Here is a 27,562-nt window from a genome sequence, read left to right on the forward strand (position 1 = left end):
AATGCTGCCATTTCCTTTCCATGCCCACGCCTGCCCCGACACGCCCCCTTGAAAGAGGCTAAAGATTATTTACTAGTATCCTTGGAATACAAATCCCAATTCGAGTCACTATTCTCGCCCCCACTCCATCCTCGCATGTCTCGTTCTTCTTCACCAGTCCCGCTATTAGACGAGAGGCGTTTGCGATAGGAAACTCGAAGCCAAACGGTCCCTTCAAAGTGACCGTGACACTGCGCCCAACCAGGCTGGGATCAATGCTCGCGCTAGAATAGGGCTTTTACTTTAAGTCCCGAAACCCCTCATTAAGGAGCGTGGCAGGTCCGGATTTGCGCCGAATTTAAGCAGTTTGATGACAATGCCTTCATGACCTCCGCGGATGGCAACCATCAATGGCCCCCCTTGGGTTCCACCATCATTTGGATCCGCCTTGTCATGCAACAACATCTCAAACATGGTCGGATCGCCAAACGCCGAAGCCGCCTGCAGAGGCGAGTGGCGTGTCTGGTTCCTCCGAAGACTGTGGGGTCAGCACTGCGGTCTTCAAGCAACAACTCGGCGATTTTAATAAAGTTTTTGTTTAAGGGAAGACAATACCGTAGGTGGTAGTTTTTCGCGCTTAAAATAGTGGCGGCGCACAGGGGCCTCGGGGGGTGCCGTACGCCCCAGGCAGCGTGTCAGAAAGTTCTTTTCGGAAGACATTCTTGGATGGGCGGGTGACGTGCTGACCAAGGTGAAGTCCTCCCAACAGATGTGATTACAGATGCTGCTTGATGATGGAGATGGAACTCAGCAAGGGCTGGTAAAGTTTCTTATCGCCCTGAACGCTTGCGTGGCCGTAAGAATAGCAGCCCTCCTTGCCATGTCAAACTTGACAGGGTTGGCAAAGGCACTAATTGCGTATTTGTTTGCGATTGGCACGGCGCCTAGGTGCTTATGTATTAGTCGCCAAGTACACAAGTAGAGTATTGACATGTTGTCTCGAGTGGCTTATTAAAGATCACGCACTATTTACGACACTTTACTTTTTAATTAAAGACTCTTAATTTTCTATGTAAGAATAGACCAATACGAAAGTAAAATACTTGTTGTAATACAACTACTTGACAGGCAGCAGTATAATATTGCCTTAAATAAGCGACGTGATCTTGACACAGCTTAACTAAGTCTCTTAGTGTAACTTTTACAAAAGAGGCAAATTTCTGGCCAGCTTTGAGTCTTGATCGAACATTGATGGCTTGCAAGTTTTCTTCGATGCTATAGGCTTCGACTACAGGGTCAATGTGACAAGGGCTCAATAGAGGGCTTGGAGCAATTTGGTTCAATTCAGCTAATAACAGTCTTGATAAACACTCTGACAATCGAAGCCGTGGTGGTAGCCCGTCGCGGTCCCGCGCCGGCTCGCCCCGCTCCCGTTCCAGCGGCGCTGGAGCCAAGGTCCTTGGTTTTCCTCGAAGCCTCGGTCGCCAAAGACGTCTTTAAATACAAGAAGTCTGTGAGGGCATTCTGCCCTAATCCTGTAGGCCTATTGTAACAGGGCGATTTCCGTTCAACGCAGGGCGTGGCGGACTAGGCTTGCTCTTCTTACAGCCGCCCCGTACAGGCTCGGCTTCATGACGAGCAAAGCAGTCCTCGGAAGAATCGTACTTAGAATCCATTCGAGTTTGGTGCGAGTCGTAGGCCATACAAAATAGCTTGGTTCCACATGTCGCCTCGTTGCCCCTGTGTGTCCCGCAGAGGGGACTACTGTTGGTTGCCTCTACCCAGGGCAGCCTGTGCGCCTCAAAGCACTCCTTGGAAGAATTGTAATTGGAATCCGGTTGAGTGTAGGCCGAGTCGTAGGCCTTACAGAATGCCTTGGTTCCACATGTCGCCTCGTTGCCCCTGTGTGTCCCGCAGAGGGGACTACTGTTGGTTGCCTCTACCCAGGGCAGCCTGTGCGCGTGTCCCGCAGAGGGGACTACTGTTGGTTGCCTCTACCCAGGGCAGCCTGTGCGCCTCAAAGCACTCCTTGGAAGAATTGTAATTGGAATCCGGTTGAGTGTAGGCCGAGTCGTAGGCCTTACAGAATGCCTTGGTTCCACATGTCGCCTCGTTGCCCCTGTATATCTCGCAGAGGGAACTACTGTTGGTCGCCTCTACCCAGGGCAGCAACTTCTCAGCCGGTGGGGCTTGCTGGGACGGTGCTGGCCCGGACAGTGCTGGCCCGGACGGTGCTGGCCCGGACAGTGCTGGCCCGGACGGTGCTGGCCCGGACGGTGTTGTCTCGGACAGTGCTGGCCCGGACGGTGCTGGCCCGGACAGTGCTGGACTGGCGGCGCCACTGCCATCCTCGGGAATAGCAGCCGCAGCTGCGATGGAGAAGAATCCAAAGACAGTAGTAAACTTCATAGTGAGGTAATAGAATAAGAGAAGCTTGTAGCAAAGGTCAACTTGAGGATTGAAGATTTTGTGCTGAAATAGTGTATTGGAATGCGAGTGTTGAAGGGTCTAGATACAACTTGAAGAGGAATAATATCGATATATATATATATTTCCATATATATACAGGACTTTCTTTGAGATTTGATCATTACGTCTCCTCCTGGAATAATTGCGGCAAATGTACTTGACGCATAAATCTCGCCCCTATTTAATATTCTTGCATTATATTTTATGCTATTTGATTTTACTTTCCTTTGTTTGGGCCACACTTAACCATTGCATAAATACCTATACAAGAGACTAGTGGACTCATGCATCATGTGCAGGCCCGTCGCCCTTGACCCTAGTTATCAATTATCATGCTCTGGTTGGTCGCAGATATAAAACTTAAACCTTCGCTTGTAAAGATGCCGTATTCCTTCTGGTATAAGTGGAGGCTTAGAGCATTGTAATTAGTTAATTAGTGTGTAACAGGCTAAGCCCAAGAATAGTTCAGCTGCGCTCTCGCCTATTATTAAACCGTTACATGTCGAAATAACAAAAAAGGCTAAGCACTAATAAGACTAGTATTTTGTTGTAACTTGGTTGTGGAGCACAGTCGACCTCGAGTAAGTATTCTGTCTCACCTTTCTCTAACACCATGCCACTTTGATTACTGGCTTTATTTATGCTTAGTTTACGAGTAAGTTATCTTATCTTCTGAAACCACCTCGCCCACTCCTATCTCGACTAATCGTGCCACTCCCCACATTAAGTAATTCAGATAGCAAAGCCCTTACCGCCTTAGATAGCGAGAGCTTTGTTCGACTAAACAACCAAATTAATGCTTTGACAATGTAATATAATTCATTTACACCCGGAGGGATCACCCTTAAAGCGCCTTGACATTACATGACCTACAAATCGTAATATTTTTCTACTCGCTTGAAGCCCTATATTGCATTCTCACCCTGCACCCACAAGCCTTATTTCCGTGAACCTACTGTCCTGCTCAGAGGCCATTCCCTCCAAGTGCCCAACGTCCCATCCTCGGCAGCTAGAGCTTGGTCGGCCGATGTGAGGCTGGGGTTGCTGGGCATTGCCATATGAGCCGTGCATCTCATACCACTTGACGGTTTCTGGGTCTTAACTCACAAGCATAAAGAAATGCATATCCACATAGTCATGCCAGTAGAAAGGACTTTGCCATCTACCGTCCAAGTCATGGGTTCTTTGGCCACTTTAGAAACCAACAAATGAGATTCATGCAATATCGGGCCTTCTAATATCATGTCCCAGATTGATCCCGGCAGTATTTGCAGCGACATACACGGTGACACGTACGACGACACGTTGCAGAACACACGGGGTTATCATAGTATTGACCCCTTGAATCATCATACTTTTAGAGAATGCCTGGGTTGTAAAGCATTACGACAACAAGGTGTCCTGCCAACTCCCTGTCCCTGACTCATGGCTGCCACTCACCTTCCTCCTCTCTATCATGGTACTTCTGTCTTTCAAACCATGATTTCTTATCGTGGGCCATCATGATAGTCAAGGTGTACGTCGATTGCATCCCTGGGATGATAATGCAGCTCTCGGCTGACGCTTGGACCTGGCTTGCCGCCTCGCCACGGACTTGTCGACGCTTGTTGCCTCGCGACGATTGTGATGCATGTGACTGTAGCTCGCCAAGCTCGAATTGAGGCCGGTCACGGTGAAGGCTCGCATTCATTTGGCGCGGCCTGCCTCGTGCGTTTCAACAGGCAGGTCGCGAATATCAAGTAGCATATCCTCGGCGTTCTGGTAGGCTGTGCAACAACAAAAGGATGTCTCAAGCTACCGACATCAGAGCACCGGGGACATGCTCTGAGCGAGGTGTATGCAGGATTCATGCGTTTCCGCTGCCGGAGTTGCTCCTGCAGGAGCTTTGCTAGTACTGGCTGAGGCGAGGCGGGCCATAGTCCAGTTTCCTCGAATCCCGACATGATGTTATGGCTCGGGAAGCCAGCCTCATAGACTTGTTGAAATTCAGCGACGAAGTCGATCCGTGAAAAGGTTAGGTTGCCCTCTGCAAGGGATTTGCGAAGTGCTTTCTGGTGGGCTGCCTTCAGTGGCTGGGACACACCAACGTCAAGCGGTTGCATGAGATGGGTGGCATGCGGCGGCAAGATGGCGATGATGATGTTGAACTTGATACAGTACTCAGTCAAGGCAAGAGTGGTATGTCCTGTGAAGCCCTCCAGAACCAGTAATCTATATAATATCTTCTCATCAGGACGATCAACTGGAGGCTTCTCAATCTCCACGCTACTCATGCCTCGGCCCGGGAGCCGGAGATGCTCGCCACATCTAAACCACTGTTCGAAATCCTTTCCAGACTGCTTTGCCTGTGCTGATGATGCCCAAGACCAGCAATTGAAATGTCTCGCCCACTCAAGGTGTATCTCAGCATTTGAGAAGCCAGTGGGTGACGGGGCAAATCGCACGCGTGTCCCGATGTCAATGCCAGCCCAGTTCGTCGTTGGGTAATGAGCGAAAACGAGCCATGGAGGAAGAGAGTCTCCTATTATATTTATCGAGGCAATTACTGTGCAGGATTCCCGATTAGCTGGGTCTAGAACTTCCGGTCGGGCAGCCTTAAGCCTGGAGGTGCAAGTAACAAGGGCTTGGACGCGTTCCCGTAAGTAACCGATGCGCATTCTGGCCTTGTCTTTATTCCGCATCTCTGAGGCGCTAATCCGGAACTTTAAGATAGTTCCCTGGAGTTGAGAATAGAACAATTTGATGTCTTTAAGTCCCTAGGCCTCGACAGGTTTTCCGTGATCGCTCCACGGCCTTGAGGTATGTTTGCGTGATCTCTGGATGGTTCCTTCGCCAGCCAGTAAGCCAATTTGGTGATACACCACTGGAATTGGGATTCCGACGTAATCTAATCGTATTTGCCGCGCCTTTAAGTTGTTCTCTTGTAGCCGGCATGCCTGTGTGTTCCATCCATTGCACGTACGCCACTAAGGCGTTATCCGCATTGTCTGTTAACGCCATTGGGCGTCATCGCCCCCGTGGAAAGGGGTTTCCTAGGAAATCAACGGCTCTCTGTACTGCAGACTTACTCCCTCTATACGCAGAGGTCGCATCTTGTATGGAAAGGGGGTTTCTTTGTGGTGTTGTGGTGCGACGAAGATCAGCCCTAGGGGGATTGCGTAATGTGAGGACGGCTCGTGTAGCCTGTAGTGTTTTTCGCTGAAGATCATTATGTAAAAACCCAAAAGATTACCAGGTTTTGACCGCATTGCGTGAGAAATCGCGTATTGAGGGCTGTTTGCTAGGCATTTTTTGCGCCAACTGAAGGGGCCTTTAGTTGGGCTGCTGTGGGCCCCACACCTCGACCAACAGGTCTGGTAGTTGCCAACAGGTAATTTTTTTTTTTATTTGCGAATGTCGAGCATTAATAACGACATATCAGGACAAATTATATCAAGCTATGTCAGACAATTAAGGGTCACAAAAGAACTTGTAACAGACTAGCCCTATTGAGCCATCGCGGGTGCTAGCCGCAGCCGTCCCGGGGGTTGCCCGGACCTTTGACCGTGGAGCCAAAAGGGTCTGGTCAATACGTATTGAACAAGTCAAGTCAACTGGCACTGGGTCCCTTTCGACTTGCACATGTGTTCAATATAGCACTATACAGGCTCGCCGGTCGCTAGCTAGGTCAGGGCAAAGCCCCAGACCATAACATAAGCCTAGAAACTATATTACTATTACGGCCGCGCTATAAGGCCTTATAATAATTATTAAATAATAATAAAAATAGCCTTATAAAAATTATTATTATTAAGTAAGTTTACTATACCTCGTAATTAGCAGCTGCGACCCACACAGACCTCGACATGGAGGTTCCTTCAGGTCCACAGCTGCTTCACCCCTCCATCGCAGAGCCGGTATCATCCTTTGCCCATCTGATGTTCAATCTCAGGCACGCATTCGCGCTCAGTCTTCTCTTACCTGCGATTATATATCTCGTCCCGCTGTTCCTCAAGCTTACATCCTCGTCAGCCCGCGTTGAGTCTGCGCCAAACGGACCTCGGGGTACAGCAAAAGACGCGACATTTCTCTCCTCCCGCTCCGCCTCCTCATCAGACATCGCATCCGATACCGCCACCATGAGCGCCGCATCATCGGCTTCGTCAATTCGCAGGATCGCTCCGCTGGTCATTCCCGCTGCAGGTCGCCATACTGCCACCGTCGTCTTCATCCATGGCCTGGGCGACACTGGCCACGGCTGGGCCGATGCTGTGAGCTTTTGGAGGACACGTCAGTCGATGAATGAGATCAAGTTCATTTTGCCGCACGCGCCGCATATTCCTATTACCATGGTTAGCCATATCCTATCCGGACATGTGGACTGATGAGCCTCGGGGCGGCCAGGGACCTCTTTGCTGACACATCCGGTGGCACGTAGAATGGTGGCATGCCGATGCCAGGATGGTTCGACATTGTAAGTTGTATTTATACGATTCAAAATGAAGGGAAACCCCTTATAACAACGGACAATGACAGAAAACTCTCGTCAAGGGTGCAGACGAGGACGGCCCTGGCGTTCTCCAATCCCGCGACTATCTGCATGGCCTCATTCAGCAGGAGATCAAGGACGGCATTCCTGCCGACCGCATTGTCCTCGGCGGCTTCTCCCAGGGTGGTGCCATGAGCATATTCGCCGGTCTGACGGCCCCAGTCAAGATTGGCGGCATCGTCGGTCTCTCGTCGTGGCTTCTCCTTAACCAGAAGTTCAAGGACTATGTCCCTGACGGCAATATCAACAAGGACACCCCCATTTTCATGGGCCATGGTGACCGTGATCCCCTGGTGCTCTACGACCTTGCCAAAGACAGTGAAAAGGCCCTGAGTTCGATGGGCTACAGCGTTACTTTCAAGACGTACAGGTATGCATGCTCCTGACCAGGCGACTCGAGATTTTGAAGACTGAGCACATGCGACTAACGAATCACTCAGGGGAATGCAGCATCAAGCCTGCGCGGAAGAGCTTGGCGACGTCGAAGCTTTCCTCAGCAGCAGATTACCCCCAAAAGGACATTAAGTGCAGCCTATAATGGGTCTAGATACAGCGCAATGAGCCCACGAAGGATTGCTGGACCAAACTACCTTCCCGATAGTTTAGATTTAGATGGTTCGTAAATACAGACAGACTTATACCGTAGACGAATGCCTCACTGGTGGCGGATGGACCGAAATCATGGCGACTTTCTCAGCTGATGGTCGGCTCTTCTCGACAGGTGCCGCTCATGAAAGTTGTGATATTTATAGGCGATTGGAAATGATACCATGGCGACCGCTGGCATCCCGTCGACTTGCTAATCGGCTGGCCACTGAAGACTCTAATGCTGCGAATAGGAAAATGGGCAGTGTTTGGCCATCGTCAACTCTTGTTTGGCACTCAGTTTTCGATGAAGCACCTCAATGCGCTGGTTTCTCTCTCCTCTCGGCTGGCACCGACGACGTTCAAGTCGAGTCCAAAGACGATGCTACGTGCCTCTTTCGCTCAGAATCCTCCCGTTTCCCAGCCCCGGAAGAATTAATCCCACAAATTGGACAGGGGTTCGCCACGTTTCAACCAACATTGAAGCCAGTCAGACTTGCTTCTGCGCCCGTCAACGAACTACTAGTGCGACACCTCCATAGCGCCATCCCCGAGAGCCACGACGCTCAATCTGATCTAATTCAGGTACGGAATAGGCCAAGACATGGAAAATCTATCCCTTGGTCCAGCAAAGACACGTTTCAATACAACATTGAAGTCAAGAGCTTGTCTCCGCACGGCTTGACCTCGGCCGTGCTCAGCTCTTTCAACGGGCTTACTAGAAACCCTTCAGCATCTTTTATCCCCACAATTTCTGTTGACGATTTTGGTTGCCGAGACATGTGGTTGTTCCTGGACTGGTGTTTTCCCCTTGCATGCTCATACAGGCTGCGCCAATGCTGGCTGATGATGGCCCGTCCCCATATCGGCCAAGCCGGCCCTGTTCCGTCTTGGTATCAACTTAATATCGTGGTACTATAGGGTTTCCGTCTACTAAACCGCCCAAACAGCGAATAACCCGGCGTTCGGCACCCTTTCAGCTTGTGGGGGTGCCATTCTTGGGGATTCGACTCGACTTGCAGCAGTTGTGACATTGAATTGACGCGCATCACAGCCCTTCCACTCCTTTCACAAGTGGCATTCTCTCATACGAGATCGCCACTCGTCCGTACACCAAATGATGCTGCTTTCGCCTGGCCAGGTTCTACATAGCAAGGTCAACCACGGCACGACTCACCCATTTACGTTTCATGTAACGTTGTCGGCACACTTGAGCTTCGGTGTCTCCATTTTGAACAGAAGTTCGGAGTACTTAGGCAGGGGCGGCAGAAGAGAACCCCACGATGCATTGAGTGGTGGTTGAAAATCACCATGGGCAGAAAATACCACCCTCCCTGACATGATTGGGAGCTAACGACCGCGCCGGAGTCTAGCATTGCATACACACGACAATATGACCTTCCGGATTCTATCCCATAGACCCCCCACAGCAAGCTGCGTGGGGAGTTGAAAGATACGCTGTCTTGTTGGAGGGTTTTAATATGTCCGCAGACTCGCAACTTGCTTATTCCGGAAGCATACTTTACCTGATTCATCAACTCCAGGAATATCTCAATATGGACCCGTCCCGGGATAAATAGAGCAGAAGCTCCCATGCCCCTCGCGGTTTTTCTTGAGCCCAAGTTTGTACACAAAGAAGATCTGGTCATCTTCCCGGCAGTCCCTGTATATATTCGCTTTCTGTTCATATCACCACTCCCAACCAACCCAGGTGGTTTACAGCGTCTTGTCATTCTCAAAATGTTTGTTAGAAACGCACTAGTTGTCACTGGCCTCCTGGCTGCTCTCACTCAAGCCGCCCCTGCTGAGAGGAATACCTCAAGACACAAGCTCACCGTCTACTGGGGTGCTGAGGATGACACCACCACCCTGGACGACGTTTGCAACGACTCTTCCTACGATGTTGTCAACTTGGCTTTTCTGAGCCACTTCTTCTCCGGCGGAGGCTACCCCAGGATGAGTATCGGCAACCTCGACGGCCCCTCGCGGGCCCAGAAGAAAGCCGGCGCCACCGGCCTCCAGGACGGTAGCTCCCTCGTCAAGTCCATCAAGAACTGCCAAAGCAAGGGCAAGCCAGTGATTCTCAGCATGGGCGGAGCCACCGACTACTCCGACGTCCAACTACACTCGGACGCTCAGGGGCAACAGATTGCCAACACTGTCTGGGACTTATTCCTCGGCGGTACTGACCACAAGGAGCTCCGTCCGTTTGGCGACGTGAAGCTCGATGGCGTCGACTTGGGTACAACACCACCCCCCTTCCCCCCGAGCCACATCTCCATCACAACCAGCACGCTAACAATCGCCAGATAACGAAACCAACGACGGAACAGGCTACCTCGCCATGGCCAAACAGTTCAAAGCCAACTTCCAAAAGGACACATCTAAAAAATACTACATCACCGCCGCCCCCCAGTGCCCGTACCCCGACCAATCCGAGCCCCTTGACGTCTGCCGGCTCCTCGACTGGGTGCAGGTCCAGTTCTACAACAACGGCAACTGCAACATTGCCCAGAGCGGGTTCGCCACCGCCGTCAAGAACTGGTCCAGGGGCATCGGGAGCGGCGTACAGCTGTACATTGGCGCGCTGGCGAGCGGCGCCGACGGCGACGAGGGCTACGTCGATGCCGCGGTGCTCAATCGGGCCATTGACCAGGTCAAGGCTATGGACTTGCCTAACTTTGGGGGCGCCATGTTGTGGGAGGCCCAGTTGGCGGTTAATAATGGCAATTACCAGAAGGAGATTAAGGCTAACTTGTAGAAAGACGGAGTGGGTTGATAGGACGGAGGGGGGTTTTTGTATATACGATGTTTTCTTTGTTTATATTACTCTGCTTCATATTAATAGAGCTTTAAATGAAATATGACCTGTTTTTATGGATAATTGTGTTGTGGTCGCTTGATTCTGATGTGGTGGCGTCTTGGTTTACGGAACTGATGGGAGCGAAGAACAATGTGTCTTTGAAGACGTGGTATAACTCAGATACTTCTTTTAAGAGCATGGTAGCGCCTACGTTTCTATGAGTTCGGCTGCTACATTGCTGGTACTCGTGTTCTTGTACAGGTAGCAAATGTGATGATGATAAGATCACCTGGGCACATGAGGAGCTCTACGGGCGTAGAGAGCCCACCCTGTACTCTCACGTCGAATAGTATTAGTGCCAATGAAGAGGCGAATGGGCGAACCCCGAGAGCGGTAACTGCTCACAAGTTCATATATCATCATGAAAGATACACATAAAGCGAAGACTTGGGGCGCATTATTACGGCCTAAAGCGGGTTGCTCCTGTGAAAAGAACTTGACAGGTGAGGGATGTTCTATCAGTATCTCTACACAAGGTTCAACCCCCTCCATGTTATTCTTCATATCCGCTGATGTCCCTGTACTTTGGAGCTCCGCCATGTCAAAGAGCTGACAATGGATGCGGTATCAAGCCAGATGAGCTGCTATCCTTAAAGTAGGTTCTCGATGAATCTGCCACCCGATGTTGGCATTACCACAAGTCCCAGTCAACCTGAATAATCGATCATGAAAATACTGAGAATCGTTGAATTTATAATATTGATCAATTGAAGGCCGGTGAAAAGGTGTGAAAATGAGGTGTAGGCCATATGGTGCTGGACCTGCTGGTGAGACGAGGGGGATTCAATACTCCGTCGGCCGTGGAGGAAGAACACGTATAACTGGCAAGCTATAATAATTATCTTCCGCTGAGTTCCAACTCAGATATACGCAGCCGTCAACAAGTGGTCAAGAGTTCTTCTCCCGTAGTCGAGAGATCCTTTGCGCTCACGGTCCCCTGTTGTTACAAAGTCCCTCAGTCAGCCCTGTCTTTATCGTCCACGAACACCCCGAATCAGGTGCCTTCTTCGTGGAATGGGATGATTACGAAATTCGCATTACGGGGACACATAATTTGGTGATTGAACGATATACAACAGGAGGCATTGGTGCCTGGAAGGCCACTGTAAGTCCTCCAGAATCTGCCGAAGGCGCCCATCTCACCTATCGCCTCGTGGCCTCGTAATCGTGTGATTCACGTGACAGCTAATATAAATGCATCTTACAATCATTAATAAATAACCGCCTCTTAGTAACCCTGACCGACAGTCAAGGTACGATTGTGAAAATCGCTAAATCGACAGATGGAACGACGTCTACGCCACAAAGGGTCACATATCCGGTAGGAATGCACTGTTCTAACTCAAAAAAAATCAATTCATGGCGCCGTTACCGCATGATGCCCGGCTCTTTCTTGGTACACTCTACATAAACACTGCCCTGAATTCTTCAAAACGTAACGGTGTCGGTAGATATCGGTTATTGATGGTTGTTGGCCAATAAACAGACGCATTGATCTTCGTTCATGGCCGTGGAATGATGCGATGTCGAGGTCATAGGTATCTAAAAATGTATAATTGTTGTGGCATGGGTCAGAAGGCTGGAGATGATCCGTTTACAGCTTCTCAATAATAGCTGCAGCGTATTCGTGAGTCTTGGCCTTGCCGCCCAAGTCGCCAGTCAGGGCCTTGCCTTCGGCGAGGGTGTCGAAGATGGCCTTCTCAATGCGAGTAGCGTACTCGGTAAGACCCATATGTCGCAGCATCATGATGGAGCTGAGCAGGAGGGCGGTAGGGTTAGCCAGAGCCTTGCCGGCAATATCGGGAGCGGAACCATGGACAGCTTCGAAGATGGAGCACTCGTCACCGATGTTGCCGGAGGGGGTGAGACCCAAACCACCAATCAGGCCGGCGCACATGTCGGACAAAATGTCACCGTACAGGTTGGGCATGACGAGGACCTTGTCGTTGTAGGGCAGAGGGTCAGTGACCATCTTGAGGCAGGTGTTGTCGAGGAGCTCAGCATCAAACTCGATGCCGGGGAAGTCCTTGGCAACCTCCTTGCCAACATTCAGGAAGAGACCGTCCGACATCTTCATAATGGTGGCCTTGTGGACGACGCGGACCTTGGTGCGGCCAATGGACTGGGCGTGCTGGAAAGCGAATCGGAGGACACGCTCAGAAGCCTCGCGGGTGATGAGCTTGATGCTCTGAACAACGCCGTCAACAACGACGTGCTCAATTCCGGAGTATTCACCCTCGGTGTTCTCTCGGATCAGGACGGTGTCAACGTTGTCGTATGGGGTCTTGAAGCCGGCGACGGAGCGGCAAGGTCGCAGATTGGCAAAGAGGTTGAAAGTTCGGCGGAGGGTGAGGTTAAGAGAGACGTGGCCCTTGCCAACGGGGGTCTATAGCCAATTATCAGTCCCGACTTGTTCACTTTGCCATCAATTGGTCGCTAGAAGGAAAAGAAGCAACCACTTACAGCAAGAGGACCCTTGAGAGCAATCTTGTTCTTCTTGATGTTCTCAATGGCAGCGTCGGGGATGGCGGTCTTGCCGTCCTTTAGGATAGGGGTGACGTCGCAAGATTCCCATGCAATGGGCGTCTAAGATAAAGCGCCTGAGTATTAGCAACGAGCAACTGAAGGCTGTCGCGCGTTGGCGAAAATGACTGTCGTTGCGACGAACCTTGGCAGCGGCGAAGATGTCCTTGACGGACACGGCGATCTCGGGGCCAATGCCGTCACCCTCGATCAAGCTGACCAGGTAGTTGCCCTGCGGAATCAATGTTAGCCTTGGGGTGTTTTGTTTGGTGTCACGAGACAAATGGCTTTTCCCGAGTGAATTTACCCGACCTGCAGGCATCGTGGAACACCACAAGCACCACGTCACAATTGACCAAAAGATCGAAATCAAAAATCAAACACACGTACCTGAGCATCCTTTGTCCCCTCGTACTTGGCGACACGCTCGCCAGCAGTCGAGTAGCAACGCTGCGCAGTCAATCGTCAGTAAGAAAAATCCAAGACGCAAGCTTCGGGATGTCCGTACAGCAACTGCCCAGGAAGCGCGGGGAGCAGCGCGCAGGCATTGCCTAGAGACGGCAGGGCGAGAGATAGCTCGGATGGCCAGCATCTTGATGCGATATAATGTGAGCGATAGGGTCCCGAGAGAAAACGCAAGCAGCAAAGCGACGCTGGTGCAAGAGCAGATATGGGGGGAATAAAAGTAAAGTCGGAACTCGTCAAGGCGTACAAAGTTTTGGGAGTGGACAAATTCGGGAAGCCGTCGATACAGAGCGGATCGAAGTGTGGCTTGCGCGTAGGTTTCTGCTGCCGAACTACTCTGCCGGCACAACAGAGTACGGGAATCGCGTGAATTCAAAACGGCCTCTGACGCCGCCCCTGGTGCCCAGCGTCTACAGGCCTCTGATCAATGTAACATGCCACACTCGGCGGCTCCTGTGCACCAGAAACAGACGCAAAGGGCCGGGTCTTGATGCCAGATACACCCCAATTGCTTGAGGAACTGACAAATCGCAGGCCGGGTGAGAATAACGATGGAGACACCAGCCACGGCATGGGTAGGCTTGGGGAAGGAACCTGTGGCGTCGATCCATTTTTTATTTTTTTCTCTCGCTATGCCGGCTGTTTTGGTCGGCCCAGCGGCTCGGAGCCGTCGGAAATGCGTGGCAGCACACCGAGCCCGAAGGTGGCCAATTAAGGTGAGCCGCACGAGGCTGATGGTGAATGGATCCGCAGCCAGCCGCCGATAATTTGTGGCGCGTGGCCGTAGCCTTCTGTGGCTGACTGTTTCAGCAGCTGCTAGCCACGTCTGTTCAATACAGCAGCTCCCCAGGACCATGCCAAGCGTCATCGCGGTGCTCCGTCTGTTCATCAGGAAATTACTGTCACTACGTAAGAAACACCGTGTTTGCCCAGTGCACCATTCATGGGCTCACAGCTTGCAGGTGACTAGGCAATCTCTACGGCATTGAGCCGAGTGCGTGCTCTCGACTCCCCTGTGCCACCTTCATGCCGACGTCACCTATTCCGTTGATAGCACGCAGCCCTACGAATAGCATTTCAGTCTCCTAAACGCCCATCATGGCTGATTACGAACGAAAAGTACTCGAATTCTACCAGCTCCCCACTTCTTACCCCGAGATGTGGCCCCCAGAAAAGGATGCCGGGGAGGAATCCGCGGAAGAGGACCACGGCGCGAAGCAAGGCCGACGAAAGTCGCGTTACGAAGCCCTCGGGTCGGCCTTTGGGGCGCGGAAAAGCTTCGTTGGGGAAAGCGGACAAGGTGGAATAGGCAATCTAGTACAAAAGGATGAAGCAGACCCCCTAGGCACCTCGGACAGCGTTGTGAGGTCGTTGAAGCAGCTGGGCCTGCCGGTACAAGACGATGCCCGACTCAGTGCGTGCTTGTAGCTACCAACCTAACAAGAAGATATAGCCCTAATGCTAATAAGTTTGCTAGGAAACCGATTCATGCTTTCATCCACCACCTTCTCCCCGGCCCTGTTTATCTCTCAAATGCACTCAAATGCCGATACCAATACCTTGTTGCAAGGACTCGATGTTCTGTCGCAATCGATCGATCAGAAGTCAGCGTCGCTCAAAGTCCTTGTCGAAAGCAACTTTGAACGTTTCGTGAAAGCCAAGGCAACCATTGACAATGTCTACAAGGAAATGAAGTATCGCGGCATCGATCCGGTCCAGCAACGGCAATCCGGCCGCCACTCACGCCATTCCAGTCGTACAAGCTTTGGTCGCAGCAGTGCTAGCGGTGCCACCCTGGGCCTCAATAACCCTCTTGCTCTTCCCATATCAGACAATCGAAAAAAAAATGCCTTGATCAAGGAAAGCGAATACGGTGTCATGGGTATCAAGGCGCCGCTCCTAGATGTATCTGCCAAGGCAGAAGATGTTTGGGGTCCTGCGCTCGGTGGTCGCGAAAAGGAGAAACACTTGCGCAATGTCTCAACCTACTTGGATGAATTTAAGGATTACGTCGAATTGAGTGCTACTGTGGCAGACAGTATTAAGCGCAAAGACTACGACACCCTGGTGGAGAGCTATAACCGGGCGAGAAAGTTTGCCAACGAAGCAAAACAGTTGTCTAGAAATCTCAATGGGCAGTCACCCAGCGACAAGCAATTATACATGTTGGTTCTTGCAGGGCGTATGTGGAATGACGTGGATCAGCAGGTACAAGCCTTCAAGAAGGATATATGGAAGAAGTTGGTGTCGCTACACTTCTCAAGATCAGAAAGCATGGGTGGTAGGCAGCAGGATCAGCACATGGAGCTGATTGGACTGTTGTTTGAGCTGGGTGTTGAAGACAATCCGATCTGGGTATGGCTTCTGAGCAGGCATGATCACTTGCGAAGCAAGATCCAAGGTTCAGCCGATCGGTCCAAGGTCGAAATCGAGGTTCTACGACGCAGACTCGCTAACAACGAGAAACCGGCACCTCAAATCTTGGCCTCGTACTTGCGGACGCTAGGTCGTCAATCCATTGAAGGCAAGATTTCATCGTCGGATTCTACCGACGTCATTGAACTCTGGGACAAGATGCTTGCTTTTTTGACTGGTCTCATCTCGTCCCAAGGCATTTTAGGAGAAGTAGTAGAGTTTTGGCAGACTGCTCAAGGTTTCATTAGTGGCAAAACACAACAGTCTCTCCCCGTGGGATACAATGGAGAATCTCGAAGCCAGCATCGGCTATCACCGCAGGCTGTAAGTGACTTGGAAAAGGGAATGGTGGAATTGGTTGAACTTTTGCGAGAACACGTTCACGCCTTCTTTGTCGAGATTCCACCCGAAGATATTTCGCTACTGTTCTCACCTCCACTTCTGTCGCCGATGTCCCCTGCTTCCGCGGGCGGCGCCAACAACCCATTGTCGCCAACGTCGCTGCGCGACCCTCGATTCAATTTTGACTCCAATAACCCCCCACCCCCCTCACCTAGAAGGGGAGAATCGTGGGAAAAGCTTGCGTTCTGGCCGCCGTGGTCGAATTCCATCAGTGGCGTAGAGTATCTCTCCAAAATGCTGTCACTGGTTGGGTCAGCTGCTGCTGAAATGGCCAGCCTCAGCCCTATCTCCTCTGCTGACGGCCAGGTTGTTGAGCTTCTGAAGACTCTTGTTGGTATGTCCAGAGATCGTTGCGTCACTGCTCTTTGCGCCGCATGGAATCGTGATGCCGAAAATATCAAGTACGTTGAGGATTGGCGGCGTCCTGCGGAATCTGGCGATGTCACTCGCATGCCCGCAATCTTTGCCGCGTTTGAGGGGGCTGTGTTGTCTGGGATGCAGAAAATCCTGTACATTCCTGAAGCAATGGAGAAGCCTGGCGCAGGGAATATTGTGCTACCACCGCCAACAAAGCTACTGCAGATGGTTCGCAGTCAATACGTCACCACGTTGTATAAGGCGCTGAGTGGGATGGTAGAGAATGCGGAACGGGCGCTCAAGAAGAATGACGACGAGTGGGAAGTTTCGCAGGACGCTTCACCGGCATATGTGCCTAATTCTATCCCCAGCAAGAGTATCTTGGACGCCGGTGACCGAGTAAGTCTAATACCACACACCCGCTGTAAATCACCTCCTTTTGTTGACCACGGACAACAGAACATTCGCATGCTCCTAACTCTTAGTAATCTCCAAGCCCTCCGCTCCCAAGTCGTCCCCAGCCTCAATTCGCAATTTGAGAATGCCTTCTCCGTCAAACTCACCGACGAATCCAAAACCATCCGCGACGTCCTCGGCCAGATCGACGCCCGGCTCTTCCAATCATACACCAAACAATCCATCGAGACCCTCCATGCCATCATATCTGCAGGTCTCTCCCTCGCCGACTGGGAACCGCCAGTGAATACCCGCCCATCCACCGCAAAACCCTACATCTACGAAGCTCTCCTTGCCCTCGTCCTCGTGCACTCCCAGGTGTCCACCACTGCACCCTCACTCACCTCCCAAGTATTGTCATTCTTGCTCGAGCAAACGTCCCTCCAACTACTGGACGCGTTCCGCAAACGTCCCCGCTACTCACTCGAGGCTCTTATGCAGGCTACCCTCGACGTAGAGTTTGTTGCCCAAACGCTAAGCCAGTACACGACTGATAAGGCCTCGGAGCTGCAGAGCCAAATTTATCAGGAGCTGGATGGGCGTACGGATAATGACGCTCGTGCTAGGTTGCAGAGCGAGTTACCTGAGATGAGGAGCATCCTTAAGAAGCTGAGGGAGGCGAGTAAGAACGAGTTTGCATGTTTCAAGAAGCAAAAGCGATCGGGACCAAAAGTCGACCCCGGAGCTGCGTCGAGCAAGGAGCAGGCATGAGTGTATGGCACAAGATGATGTAGCGTGTTGAAACTGACAGTTAGCCCTTTGCATGAATGTCACTTTTTTAAGGCATTTCGATCACAAGTATTCTCTCCAGTTTAATACACGTTTAGAGTGTCTGATAAAGTAGCTGCCTACCTCGGCACACAGCCATATTACCTTTTGGGCTGAAACATGGCTCGCCACCATAAGAAGCAAGTAAGCAAGGCTCGCGCATCATTTGTTTTGTCTACCCCGATCCGAAAACCACCCCAACGCCAATAAAATAAAAAGGTATCTCTACATTATCCATCCATTCATTATGCATCTCACGTACGATTTTCAAAGCCTACAACTCGTCCGGTCACGCTGGTGCATTAGGGAGCAGCAAGTGCGAGCAGAACATGAGTTCGAGGGAGCGCGAGTCTGCAGGGGAGAACTGCGAGCCGCGTTGGCGAGCTTCAATAGTGTCATCTGTCAAAGAACGAAGAGAAGTCAGCTGAAATGAATAGTTGGCCAATAAGTTGAGGGGCGGTGGATGCGTACACTCCATGTCCAGGTCCTGGAAATACTTGACCACGACAGCATCCTGGTCCTGCGTGGCCAGCTTGCCATCCGCGCCGCGGCACGTCTGCGGAAGCGCCTTGCGTATCCCCAGGAGCATCTTGATCAGACCGGCCAAGTTGCCGCCCTGCTGGGTGAAGACGCTTGGGTCGCGCTCGAGCGGCCAGCCGGGACGCAGGTGGTCTTGTTCCCAGGCCTTGAACGCCCACGTCGACTTCTCGACGCAGTTGAGGAATATCAAGGCCGCTAGGTAAATGTTGAAGCCGACCTTGGTTTTGCTGTCTGCCAACTGGCGGTCCATGAGGTTCAGCAGAGCCTTGGAAGTGCTATTTGCCTTGCGCTCCGCCGCGGCGTTGAGCTGCATGCACATCATGGTGTAGATGTCTGCGTCGCTTTCGTTTTCCGCCTCCTTGATGGGACGCCCGTGTTCGGAGTCGGCGCTGGGCTTTTCGGCGATGCTCCATTGCCGCTCGCGGTCGATGCTTTCCACGAGTCCCCATAGCTCGAGGGCTTTTTTGAGCGGCTCGTCCGTCTTAATGGCGAGCTGCGACTTGGCCGTTTCGAGGGTGACGCGCATGAACTTGGACGGCTCGCGCTCGATGAAGAGGTCGAGCACGTCGCGCACGTAGCTTTCTACTTTTCCGGGCACGTCGTCTTTGTCTTGATCAATCATGATGACTTGGTGGAGGGATTCCTGGGCCTCGGGCGTGACACCTTCTTGCTGGATAGGCTCTATTACGGCCGCGGCCGCGGCTAGAACAATATTTTTGTCGGTTTCTGCAAAGTGGGAAACTTCGACTACGGCGCCGTTATTCACCAGGTTTAGTTGCTCCTTGAGCATATTGATGCGGTTTTGGGATAAGACAACTTGGACTCCGGCAGAGTACAGATCCAATTGCTCATGTAAGCGTGAGCGAACGCAACCCGTCATCCAAACGCGAGGGGAAAGAACTTTGCGGCAGGTGTCACACGGCGTTCCTTTGCTGCAGATCTTGCGCAGAATACGGCATCGAATACAAGCCCCCACCTTGCGAACCTCTTTGACTTCTTGACGCCTGGCAGCAGTAAACTTTGATCTGAAGTTACGGGATCGTCCATTAAGTACGCCTGCACTTGTATCCATGCGAACACCGCCTCGAATCAGCGGGAGAGGCGCCACTGGCGGGTTGTCTGTAAGAATGGGAGCTGGCGATGTAACTGTCAAGTAGGTCATTTCTCCCCAAGGTTGAATAGCGGTAGTATCGACGGCCGTGGTAGGAGTGCTGTCGGCCGCCGCTGCCCCGGCGCTATCCGCAACAGATGGAGATGTAGGGGTCGCATCGCCATTGACGAGTTGAGGGTCGAGGAAGGACGGGTTGAGACGAGCAGCAGCGGCCACCGCGACAGAGAGGTTAGCCGCGTCAGGGGAGGATTCGCTCGCTGGCAGAAGGGCCTGGAGCCGCTCTTCTGGTGATAGTTCTGTGGCGGTGGGCGGAGGTGTTTGGAAAGCTGCTGTGCCTGGTACACGTTAGTATTTCCCTGAAGCTGGGCACTATAGGTCCGGCTGTAGAAGCTCACCCTTCTTCCCGGTTGCCTGCGCCCGAGTAGTTTCATAGTTGGTAGGTGGGTTATCGAGAGTATACTGTTCCTGTAATTCGAATCGCTCCGCATTTTGGACGCCATTTGCTTGTGGCTGCGCCGTCGAGGGTTTATTTCCGCGGCTGTTCTCATTCAGGTCTACCTGGCGCGAAGCCTCTGCCAGAGTCTCAAGTGCACTCCATCCCTGAGGCAGCGCACTCGGAGATATCTGCTGTCCATTAGCCTGAGCTGCAGCCTGGGCCGCCTGGGCCGCCTGGACTTGTTGGTGTCGCTCGGCAGCCGTTCTCGCTTGTGTGATGCCATGGAGTTCGAGACAGGCTCGCATGCGTTCCGAGTCGGAAATGGCGGGGCATCGTTTGGTAATATGAGTTGTTAAACTGTCGATTCGACCCTTGGGGAAGTTCTCTCCACATTGCTTGCACGTATGAGGGTATCGATTGCTGTTGTCGTTCAACTTGGGCCCGCGCTCGAAGTACTCGAGGATCAGAGGGTTCGGTCTGCGTCCCATTGCGGGTTGTTGGGTGCGTTTCCCACCGTCGCACGCTTCCGGGATGCGAGTTTCACGGCGGAAACGCCTTTCCTAGTACGTGGTAGTCGGTATCTCCGGCAAAATGTCTCTCAGATGGGTCGATTGGCAACTATTTGAACGCGTTCAGTAGTGGGATATAATGGTGATGGATGATGGCGGGACGGATTCTGCCTTGGTTGACCGACAAATTTTCTCACACCGCCTGCTTCCTGTCAGGCCCACATTTTGGGTCAAGATCAGTCGGAAGTGGGTCCATTGTCGAGGGGTTGGCGTCACCTGTAAGTTACTCCGTACTCCCTGGAGGACTAGCAGAGCAGAGGACTTATCAATATACCTAATAATTATTATTATACATGTAAAGAATTCTCATAAGCTGTCTTCTATTTGAATCATGTCTTTATAATGCGTATTGGGTACAATTCCCAAGATGCGCAGAATTGCACTGGGCATGTTGGTTAGGGTTAGGGTCAAATTATTTACTACTACTTTCTTTCGCCACTCGGGGGGATTGTGTAAAAATATAAGGTCTTTTTTGCGATGTGTATGTATATTAACGAGCTATAGCGTCGGTACATGACTCTTGAAGCTCTGTTACATGTTGCGGGTTATTTTGACAGCTTTAAACTGCACAACTATCGTCTTTGCGCTATTAGACAACTCCCAAGCCCCCCATCTACTAAGACATCTCTCACTTCCGCCGCACATGTCGCTACGTGTATGTGGATCATTTTTGCGTGAATCTTTTGTGTGGATTACTTAGAAACAGCTCTAAGCAACGGCATGAGTACACAGCGTTTAGGGTCTATGCGGCTTGGCAGTATCTGGCAATTGATTTCTCCTAATGCCTTGCCTCATTTCCATGGATATATATTGAAATGCTAGGGGGAGCAGTCATCTGGGTTGCATGTATCGCATCTTCGCTTTACTTCAGAACCCCATTATGATGAGGCAGTCTTCGCAAGTGATTGTCGTGCATGACGTGTTGACCATCAACCTGGAATCCATACTTTTACTGCTCTCTCTCTACGGCCTTCTCTTACATCTTGTACAGTCCTCATGAGTATTCTCGCATCCTTATAAGTAAGGAGTTCTACACTCCATAGAGCAACTCTATGGTCTGCACATATGACGTCGCCAGGAATGCATGCACAGTTCATATCTTCATTTCCGGGGTGGCATCCTTGTTCCTCCAACTCCATTATGGTTTCAGCAACCCGGATTGAGACCCTAGGATCCCAGGTGGTTCCGCATCGCGGAAATCTACGGAGAAGAGCGATTGCTTGACGACGCAGTTTGCCGTCGCGGCAATTGGTGGCGACCAAAGTTAGAAGCCCACATGCTGATAGAGAAAATGACAGTTCGGAAAAATTGGATGCTTGATCGCCGCATCTTTTGGCATCCTCCGTGAATAGCTGCTCCATCAGAGCAACTAGACACTCAAATGACGAGTGGAACTTGTCGAATGAAGTCTCCAAGTTGTTGAAATCGACCTGTAGGAAAACATCAACCCCTATTGACAAGGCCTTAAGTAGCAGCATGATGCCCGAGTCGGGTGGCTGAAGCTTTCCAGATTGGTGCAGCAGATCAAATTTGGTCCTCCAAGCCGCAAACCTAGGGCGAAACAAGGAGCGCCCGTCTCGCGACGGATGCGGCTGCGTTGCCTCAGACTCAAGTCCAATATGCTGCATTATCTCTACAATGCCAGTCAACATGGGTTCCAAGTCAGAAAAGGCTTCCTCGGCTGAGTTGAAAGCCTTTGTGGGCAAATTAGTCCCAAGACAGCCTTGATGAATGTGCATCCCCCTCCATGGCGAGACCGTCAGGGCGCGATTTCTGAACGAGGCCTCGATATGTGTAATCAGAGAGACAATAGCGCCACTGGGCAGAATACAGTTGGCGCGTTGGCCAGACGGCGAAGCTTGATCCCAGTATCTCCAGCGGTAAAATAGCTGTATGCCGTTGCTAGAATGGGCTACAGCCTGGCTGGTATCGCGTTGGAGGCTACTAAGGCCCGTGAACAATAGGCAAACCAGTAGCACCATTTCCTGATCTTCTGGAGTCGGCGTGGCGTGGGGCATCATTCTAAGAAGGTATCGAATGGACGAATTGTACTGCTTCAAGGCGAAAGCGTAGGTTGCTTTTGATTGATCCGAGGACGCGTCGCTTTGGAAGGCAGTAGTTATCTTATGGACTGCGGCAAAGGAAAGACAAGCGTGCCAGACTGCGGGATACACCTGTGCTGCGCGCAGCATGTTTACAGACCAAAAGGACTGCTCAAAGATGCCGGAGACATGTTTGACGGTTCTTTTGCGCAGAAGATCGAACATGTATCTCTCCGGCTCACTTGGTTGTATGCCGGGAGGCGAGACTGTATGGGAGGGTTGCGAAGCCAATAGTGAAATGGGTAGCTCCGGAAGTTGGACCGGACGCAAGTACCATTCGCATTTTCTTCCACCAGAGACACATACACGGCAACTGGGCTTTAGTTCATCGCACTTGACACGGCGCTTTCTATCAGGGTGTTAGGCAGGTTATTGACCACGCGATGGATGAGTATACCGTGGGATGATGTTGGTCGGACATAGTCCTGCAGTCGCAACTTGAACGTACCTACATGTGGTACAACCAGTCTTTACCTTGGGAGCCCATTTCCTTTTACGCTGCTTATCGGGCGCCGCTTCAATAGAGCCTTTCTCATTAGCCAGACTTTTCTGTCTCTTCGCAACTGGCACGGCAGTCGTTAACCCTGTAGAGGTGTCGGCCAGCCACACGGTTTGTTGTGCATGTGGCTTCGGGCCACTGCTCGCGTACATGTTGCGCAAGCTGGCTCGTCACACTTGAGAAATGATGAAGCATCTGTACTCTTGGTCAGAATCATCATCACGATGAGATAACATAAGCAGGCATGAGGTCCGCAGGCTTGCTAGAAGAGCCTTACATGATGGACCGAAACGTCCCATGGCAAGTTGGTTCAATTTGGTATAACGATAAGCTCACATTATGGGATTTCCATGTGATGAATGTCTCGTCCCTCACGCCACTGGGATGACTTGCTGGAAAAGTGTGGTCTGAGGAGTTGCCATTCGCTCAGGTCGTATTTTAGAAGTGAGGCAAGTTGCAGAGTTGAATTTTGTATTTTGATTGGCCAGCTCATCCAAGATTATGCAGTTCTCCCCGCTGCTTCGGTAGGTACCAGTACCAGAGAAGCCGCGGTACTATGGCAAGTGAGCGTGTACCAAGTACCTAGCACGCGAAAACACATCTTTGAATCGATATCTCGTTATTCGTCCGTTGATGGCATTTCTCCGACACCATCAACTATATACAGACGGCTTGTATTTCGTCATGTCGCCGGAGCAAATACCGCAGTATGGAATAGACGCTCAACAGATGCGAAGTGTTTGGCTCGGTTTGCAATGGCATCGGCGTCCTCCGAATATCGCTGCTGAGTCGATGACAACCCTGGCTTTCCACGATATCACACTCGGCAGTCCTTCATTTTCTGTCGTATTCGAAAATAAAGTGGTCGGACAAGCAACTTCTTTGCCAAGGTTAATCAGTCCAGTTCGAATATGTCCATGAAATCGGACTCCAATGACAAAAAAGTGAATGAAAAACTCCGATCCAGTTGCGCTCAGGATGAATTCGTTCGTCACACCTGCAAGGCATCCCCATCCATCACATCGATGTAACCCCCGCCCTCGGAGCCCATTGCAACGCAACTGATTATTCACGTGGTTTACACACCGTCGAATTGACTGTTTTCTCTCCGAACTTTTTCTATTTCTTGTCTTGCTACCAGACATTACCGGCGCCCACGTGCGCTGACCATTCGTGCTGATGGCCGCATCAAGGACCAAGATCCCGGCAATTGACGAAGTGGCCAAGGATAGTCGGCCGTCCCAAGTTTTAGTCCGAGCAAGTAAATAGTAAATACTACTTTTCTGTGCCCGTACATTGCGGGGTTTGCTTCGCGGTAGAATGGCGCCATGACATATTCTGTACGACACAAAGATGTATTTTGATTGCAAACACCCTTCTTGCCCAGTAGTGTACCTGCAAATGGAATTCGATTCATCGAATACAACACTTCCATTTATTAGAGGAATCGGTTACGCGGCGTTGCCAGCCTTCATCCAGTATGGTCACCATCTGGTGGCTGTTGTATGCAGTCACTACAGGCGCAGATGCAGCTGACTTGGCAAAATATGTCCTGACGGACGTAAGTCGATCCTAAATACAATCCGAGGGCTGTCGTCTAATAAAGCGCCAGACCGGGTCAACCGGAGGCGGGAACACATTCCCAGGAGTCTCGTGGCCATTCGGCATGGTGAAACTCGGACCGGATCTATACACCGGCAGCGACTCATACTCTGGATACCAGCCCACCGGTAACTTCACGGGTTTCAGTATGCTCCATGAAAGTGGCACGGGCGGCGCGCCGAAATACGGCGTGGTGTCACAGATGCCGGTTGTTGGGGCCGTCACGAATCCCTTGAGCGACGCCATGAATGATACACGCGCCGAGAAGGACTTCACCGAAGTGGGATACTACAAAGCGACTTTGGGCTCCGGCACCGTCGTCGGGCTATATGCGTCCAGAAAGGCCGGTCTATACCGGTACGAGTTTCCCAACACGGCAGCGCCAAAGAACGTGCTCGTCGATGTATCGCATGTCTTGTCGTCGTATAGAGGCCAAGGCCTGGAGCAGCACTTTGTCGCGGGAAACATCAGCATAGTCCCAACCGAAAAGGGAGATACAGACTTGAAATACATTGGCTGGGGCACTTACGACAACGTACGTATCCGTGAAGGATCCTTCCGCCAAGTAACTAACCCCGTCACATCGTAGGGTTGGAACAGAACTGCTCCCTGGACCGTCTACTTTTGCGGCCACTTCAATCGTCCTTTCACATACAAGACGTTTCTGGGGAAGGACAAGACTACCGACCATCTTGTCGAGTTTTCGAATAAATCTGCATCATACCAGTCCGACACCGCCCGTCTCGGCGCCTTATTCACTTTCAACCACACCAACGTCGTCTCCCGGGTCGGCGTGTCCTTCATCTCCACGGACCAAGCGTGCGGTAATGTCGACGAAGAGATTTCCCAGGAATCAGACGGCTGGGATCTTCGGAATAAGACACGAGACGAGTGGAACGTCAACGTCCTGGGAAGGATCACCACCCCGGACACCAACGTCACCAAGCTGACGCAGTTGTATACGGCCATGTATTTCATGCACCTGCTGCCGACGAGAAAGACTGGTGAGAATCCCGGGTGGAACAGCAGCGAGCCGTATTACGACGACATCTTTACCCTCTGGGACACTGTGAGCTCGTTATCCCGGTTATCGTTGCCGCCTCGTGGACTCGCTCACACGTTCAACAGCACAGGTGTACCACGGCGCTCTTCCACGTTCTCCAGGAAGAGTACTACGCGGAATTCATACGCTCTCTGATTGATACGTATCGCCACACGGGCTGGCTTCCAGACGGCCGCTCATCCTTCTCCAATGGCGCTGTGCAAGGCGGCACCAATGCGGACAACGTCCTTGCCGACGCGTACGTCAAGGGAGTAGCTGGCACATCGCCCAACGGCGGCATCAACTGGGAAGATGCGTACGAGGCACTCCTCAAGAACGCAAACACCGTGCCACCAAACAACCATGACCCGAGAGATCCAACCGGCAGTACGGCCGAGGGCAAAGGCGCACTACCTGACTACAGCCAACTCGGCTACATCACGCCCAGGTTTGGACGATCCGTCAGCCGAGCCGTCGAATAGTAGTTATCCTACCAAACCCCCCTCTTGTAAACGTCGTCGTTTTCTAACAAACAAGCTTCCAGTTCGATGAACGACTTCTCCCTCGCCGTCGTGGCCGCCGGCCTCGGCAAGGACATCTTCGCCACGTACTTCAACCGCTCGCGCAACTGGCGCAACCACTGGAACACCAACATGACGGCCCTCAACTTCACAGGCTTCCTCGGCCCCCGCAACACCAGCGGCTTCGTGCCCCAGGACCCCCTCTCGTGCGGCGGCTGCTACTGGCGCGACGCCTACTACCAGGCGCTGCCGTGGGAATACTCCTTCAACGCGCACCACGACCTGCGCACCGTGGCCGAGTACATGGGCGGGCCCGAACGCTTCGTCCAGCGGCTCGAAAAGACCTTTGAGCCGGGCGCGTACCCGGGCAACAAGCCGTTCGGAAACACCATCTTCAACCCGGGCAACGAGCCGAGCTTCACAACGCCCTACCTGTACCACTACGCGGGCCGCCAGGACCTGGCCGTCCGGCGAAGCAGGCACGTCGCCGAGTCGTACTACGCCCACCCCAAGACTTTGCCTAGCATATTCGACATATCTGTGTATAGCGCGATGGACAAATACATCTAGTTGAGATAAGTCTTGCCTCCAGTCCCCCACCACGTTTGTGATGTCTTCTAAAACCGTTCCCCTACCAGGATCTCTCACACAATGCTCATCGATGCTCCTACGCCTGGCCCCCAACCCACCTCCGCAAGGCCAGTCTCGCATCTTCAGGATCCCTTTCCCCCATGGTCGGCGGCGAATCCCCCGTCGTCCAATTCCTCGGCTCTGGGCCTAGCTCAAACTCCAACAACCCGCCAGACCGAAACACTTGCCCCCAATCCACCCAGCTCTGGGTATGCGGCGCGCTGTTCAGAGTCACCTTGCGCACGTAAAAGGCGTCTCCCCCCCCCCCCCGCCGGTGCTTGTAATGCGGAGCTTCCTCGCCGCGCTGCCGCCGCCGCCGAGGTGGATGGTCAGGTCTGCGAACCAAGGCGATCCGATGAGGAACAGGGGCGTGCCCGTCATGGGATACAGGCCGATCATGTTCCAGAGGAGCCAGGACTCCATATAAACAGCCATGGCCTGGCGGCATAGTGTTTTCCCTCCAGTCCTGCCTTGGTCATCGCGCACAAATGCTTGTCGCAAGTCTGCTCGTTGCTCGATCTGCCGGAGCAGGGCGTCCTGTGTTCCTCGGAGGTACTCTGCATTTCTCTCGTCCGTCAACCATGACCCTCCGTGGTCCTCCGCATCCAGGTCGTCATTTACTCCGTTAACCCGTCGATTATTTCGCATGGCCTTCTTCTATGGGGTCGCCGCTGTCGCAATTCCTCCGCTCCCCGCAGGT

General features: G+C 52.0%; 10 protein-coding genes across 10 annotated transcripts; 4 read left to right on the forward strand and 6 right to left on the reverse strand.

Annotated features, from left to right (window-relative positions):
* Window positions 1-1,902: 1,902 nt before the first annotated feature.
* On the reverse strand, window positions 1,903-2,388 carry MAA_01209 (uncharacterized protein; the record flags this gene model as incomplete). The annotated part of the gene is made up of 1 exon (XM_007819207.1): window positions 1,903-2,388. The coding sequence occupies one exon, from the start codon at window positions 2,386-2,388 to the stop codon at window positions 1,903-1,905; it is 486 nt and encodes a 161-aa protein (XP_007817398.1).
* A 1,727-nt stretch (window positions 2,389-4,115) lies between these two features.
* MAA_01210 (DDE superfamily endonuclease, CENP-B-like protein) lies at window positions 4,116-5,736 on the reverse strand (the record flags this gene model as incomplete). The annotated part of the gene is made up of 3 exons (XM_007819208.2): window positions 4,116-5,165; window positions 5,517-5,631; window positions 5,681-5,736. The coding sequence occupies 3 exons, from the start codon at window positions 5,734-5,736 to the stop codon at window positions 4,116-4,118; spliced, it is 1,221 nt and encodes a 406-aa protein (XP_007817399.2).
* Window positions 5,737-6,293: 557 nt separating this feature from the next.
* MAA_01211 (acyl-protein thioesterase-1-like protein) lies at window positions 6,294-7,501 on the forward strand (the record flags this gene model as incomplete). The annotated part of the gene is made up of 4 exons (XM_007819209.1): window positions 6,294-6,779; window positions 6,866-6,901; window positions 6,964-7,346; window positions 7,417-7,501. 4 exons carry the CDS (start codon window positions 6,294-6,296, stop codon window positions 7,499-7,501), a joined length of 990 nt encoding a protein of 329 aa, XP_007817400.1.
* Window positions 7,502-9,154: 1,653 nt separating this feature from the next.
* MAA_01212 (chitinase chi18-13) lies at window positions 9,155-10,322 on the forward strand (the record flags this gene model as incomplete). Its single annotated transcript, XM_007819210.2, has 2 exons — window positions 9,155-9,803; window positions 9,871-10,322. The coding sequence occupies 2 exons, from the start codon at window positions 9,155-9,157 to the stop codon at window positions 10,320-10,322; spliced, it is 1,101 nt and encodes a 366-aa protein (XP_007817401.2).
* A 1,696-nt stretch (window positions 10,323-12,018) lies between these two features.
* Window positions 12,019-13,539, reverse strand: MAA_01213 (isocitrate dehydrogenase, subunit 2, NAD-dependent, mitochondrial; the record flags this gene model as incomplete). Its single annotated transcript, XM_007819211.1, has 5 exons — window positions 12,019-12,810; window positions 12,888-13,010; window positions 13,093-13,179; window positions 13,338-13,397; window positions 13,456-13,539. The coding sequence occupies 5 exons, from the start codon at window positions 13,537-13,539 to the stop codon at window positions 12,019-12,021; spliced, it is 1,146 nt and encodes a 381-aa protein (XP_007817402.1).
* Window positions 13,540-14,510: 971 nt separating this feature from the next.
* On the forward strand, window positions 14,511-17,753 carry MAA_01214 (exocyst complex subunit; the record flags this gene model as incomplete). Its single annotated transcript, XM_007819212.2, has 3 exons — window positions 14,511-14,826; window positions 14,890-16,985; window positions 17,046-17,753. 3 exons carry the CDS (start codon window positions 14,511-14,513, stop codon window positions 17,751-17,753), a joined length of 3,120 nt encoding a protein of 1,039 aa, XP_007817403.2.
* A 346-nt stretch (window positions 17,754-18,099) lies between these two features.
* Window positions 18,100-20,385, reverse strand: MAA_11512 (uncharacterized protein; the record flags this gene model as incomplete). The annotated part of the gene is made up of 3 exons (XM_011413506.1): window positions 18,100-18,209; window positions 18,282-19,796; window positions 19,857-20,385. The coding sequence occupies 3 exons, from the start codon at window positions 20,383-20,385 to the stop codon at window positions 18,100-18,102; spliced, it is 2,154 nt and encodes a 717-aa protein (XP_011411808.1).
* A 1,010-nt stretch (window positions 20,386-21,395) lies between these two features.
* On the reverse strand, window positions 21,396-23,219 carry MAA_11513 (fungal specific transcription factor domain protein; the record flags this gene model as incomplete). The annotated part of the gene is made up of 2 exons (XM_011413507.1): window positions 21,396-22,917; window positions 23,017-23,219. The coding sequence occupies 2 exons, from the start codon at window positions 23,217-23,219 to the stop codon at window positions 21,396-21,398; spliced, it is 1,725 nt and encodes a 574-aa protein (XP_011411809.1).
* Window positions 23,220-24,547: 1,328 nt separating this feature from the next.
* On the forward strand, window positions 24,548-26,802 carry MAA_01215 (glycoside hydrolase family 92 protein; the record flags this gene model as incomplete). Its single annotated transcript, XM_007819213.1, has 5 exons — window positions 24,548-24,628; window positions 24,680-25,204; window positions 25,259-25,738; window positions 25,798-26,192; window positions 26,256-26,802. The coding sequence occupies 5 exons, from the start codon at window positions 24,548-24,550 to the stop codon at window positions 26,800-26,802; spliced, it is 2,028 nt and encodes a 675-aa protein (XP_007817404.1).
* A 291-nt stretch (window positions 26,803-27,093) lies between these two features.
* On the reverse strand, window positions 27,094-27,510 carry MAA_11514 (gliotoxin biosynthesis protein GliK; the record flags this gene model as incomplete). The annotated part of the gene is made up of 1 exon (XM_011413508.1): window positions 27,094-27,510. The coding sequence occupies one exon, from the start codon at window positions 27,508-27,510 to the stop codon at window positions 27,094-27,096; it is 417 nt and encodes a 138-aa protein (XP_011411810.1).
* Window positions 27,511-27,562: the final 52 nt, after the last annotated feature.

Source organism: Metarhizium robertsii (genome assembly GCF_000187425.2).
Source record: "Metarhizium robertsii ARSEF 23 chromosome Unknown MAA_Scf_8, whole genome shotgun sequence".
Taxonomy (NCBI): Eukaryota; Fungi; Ascomycota; class Sordariomycetes; order Hypocreales; family Clavicipitaceae; genus Metarhizium; species Metarhizium robertsii.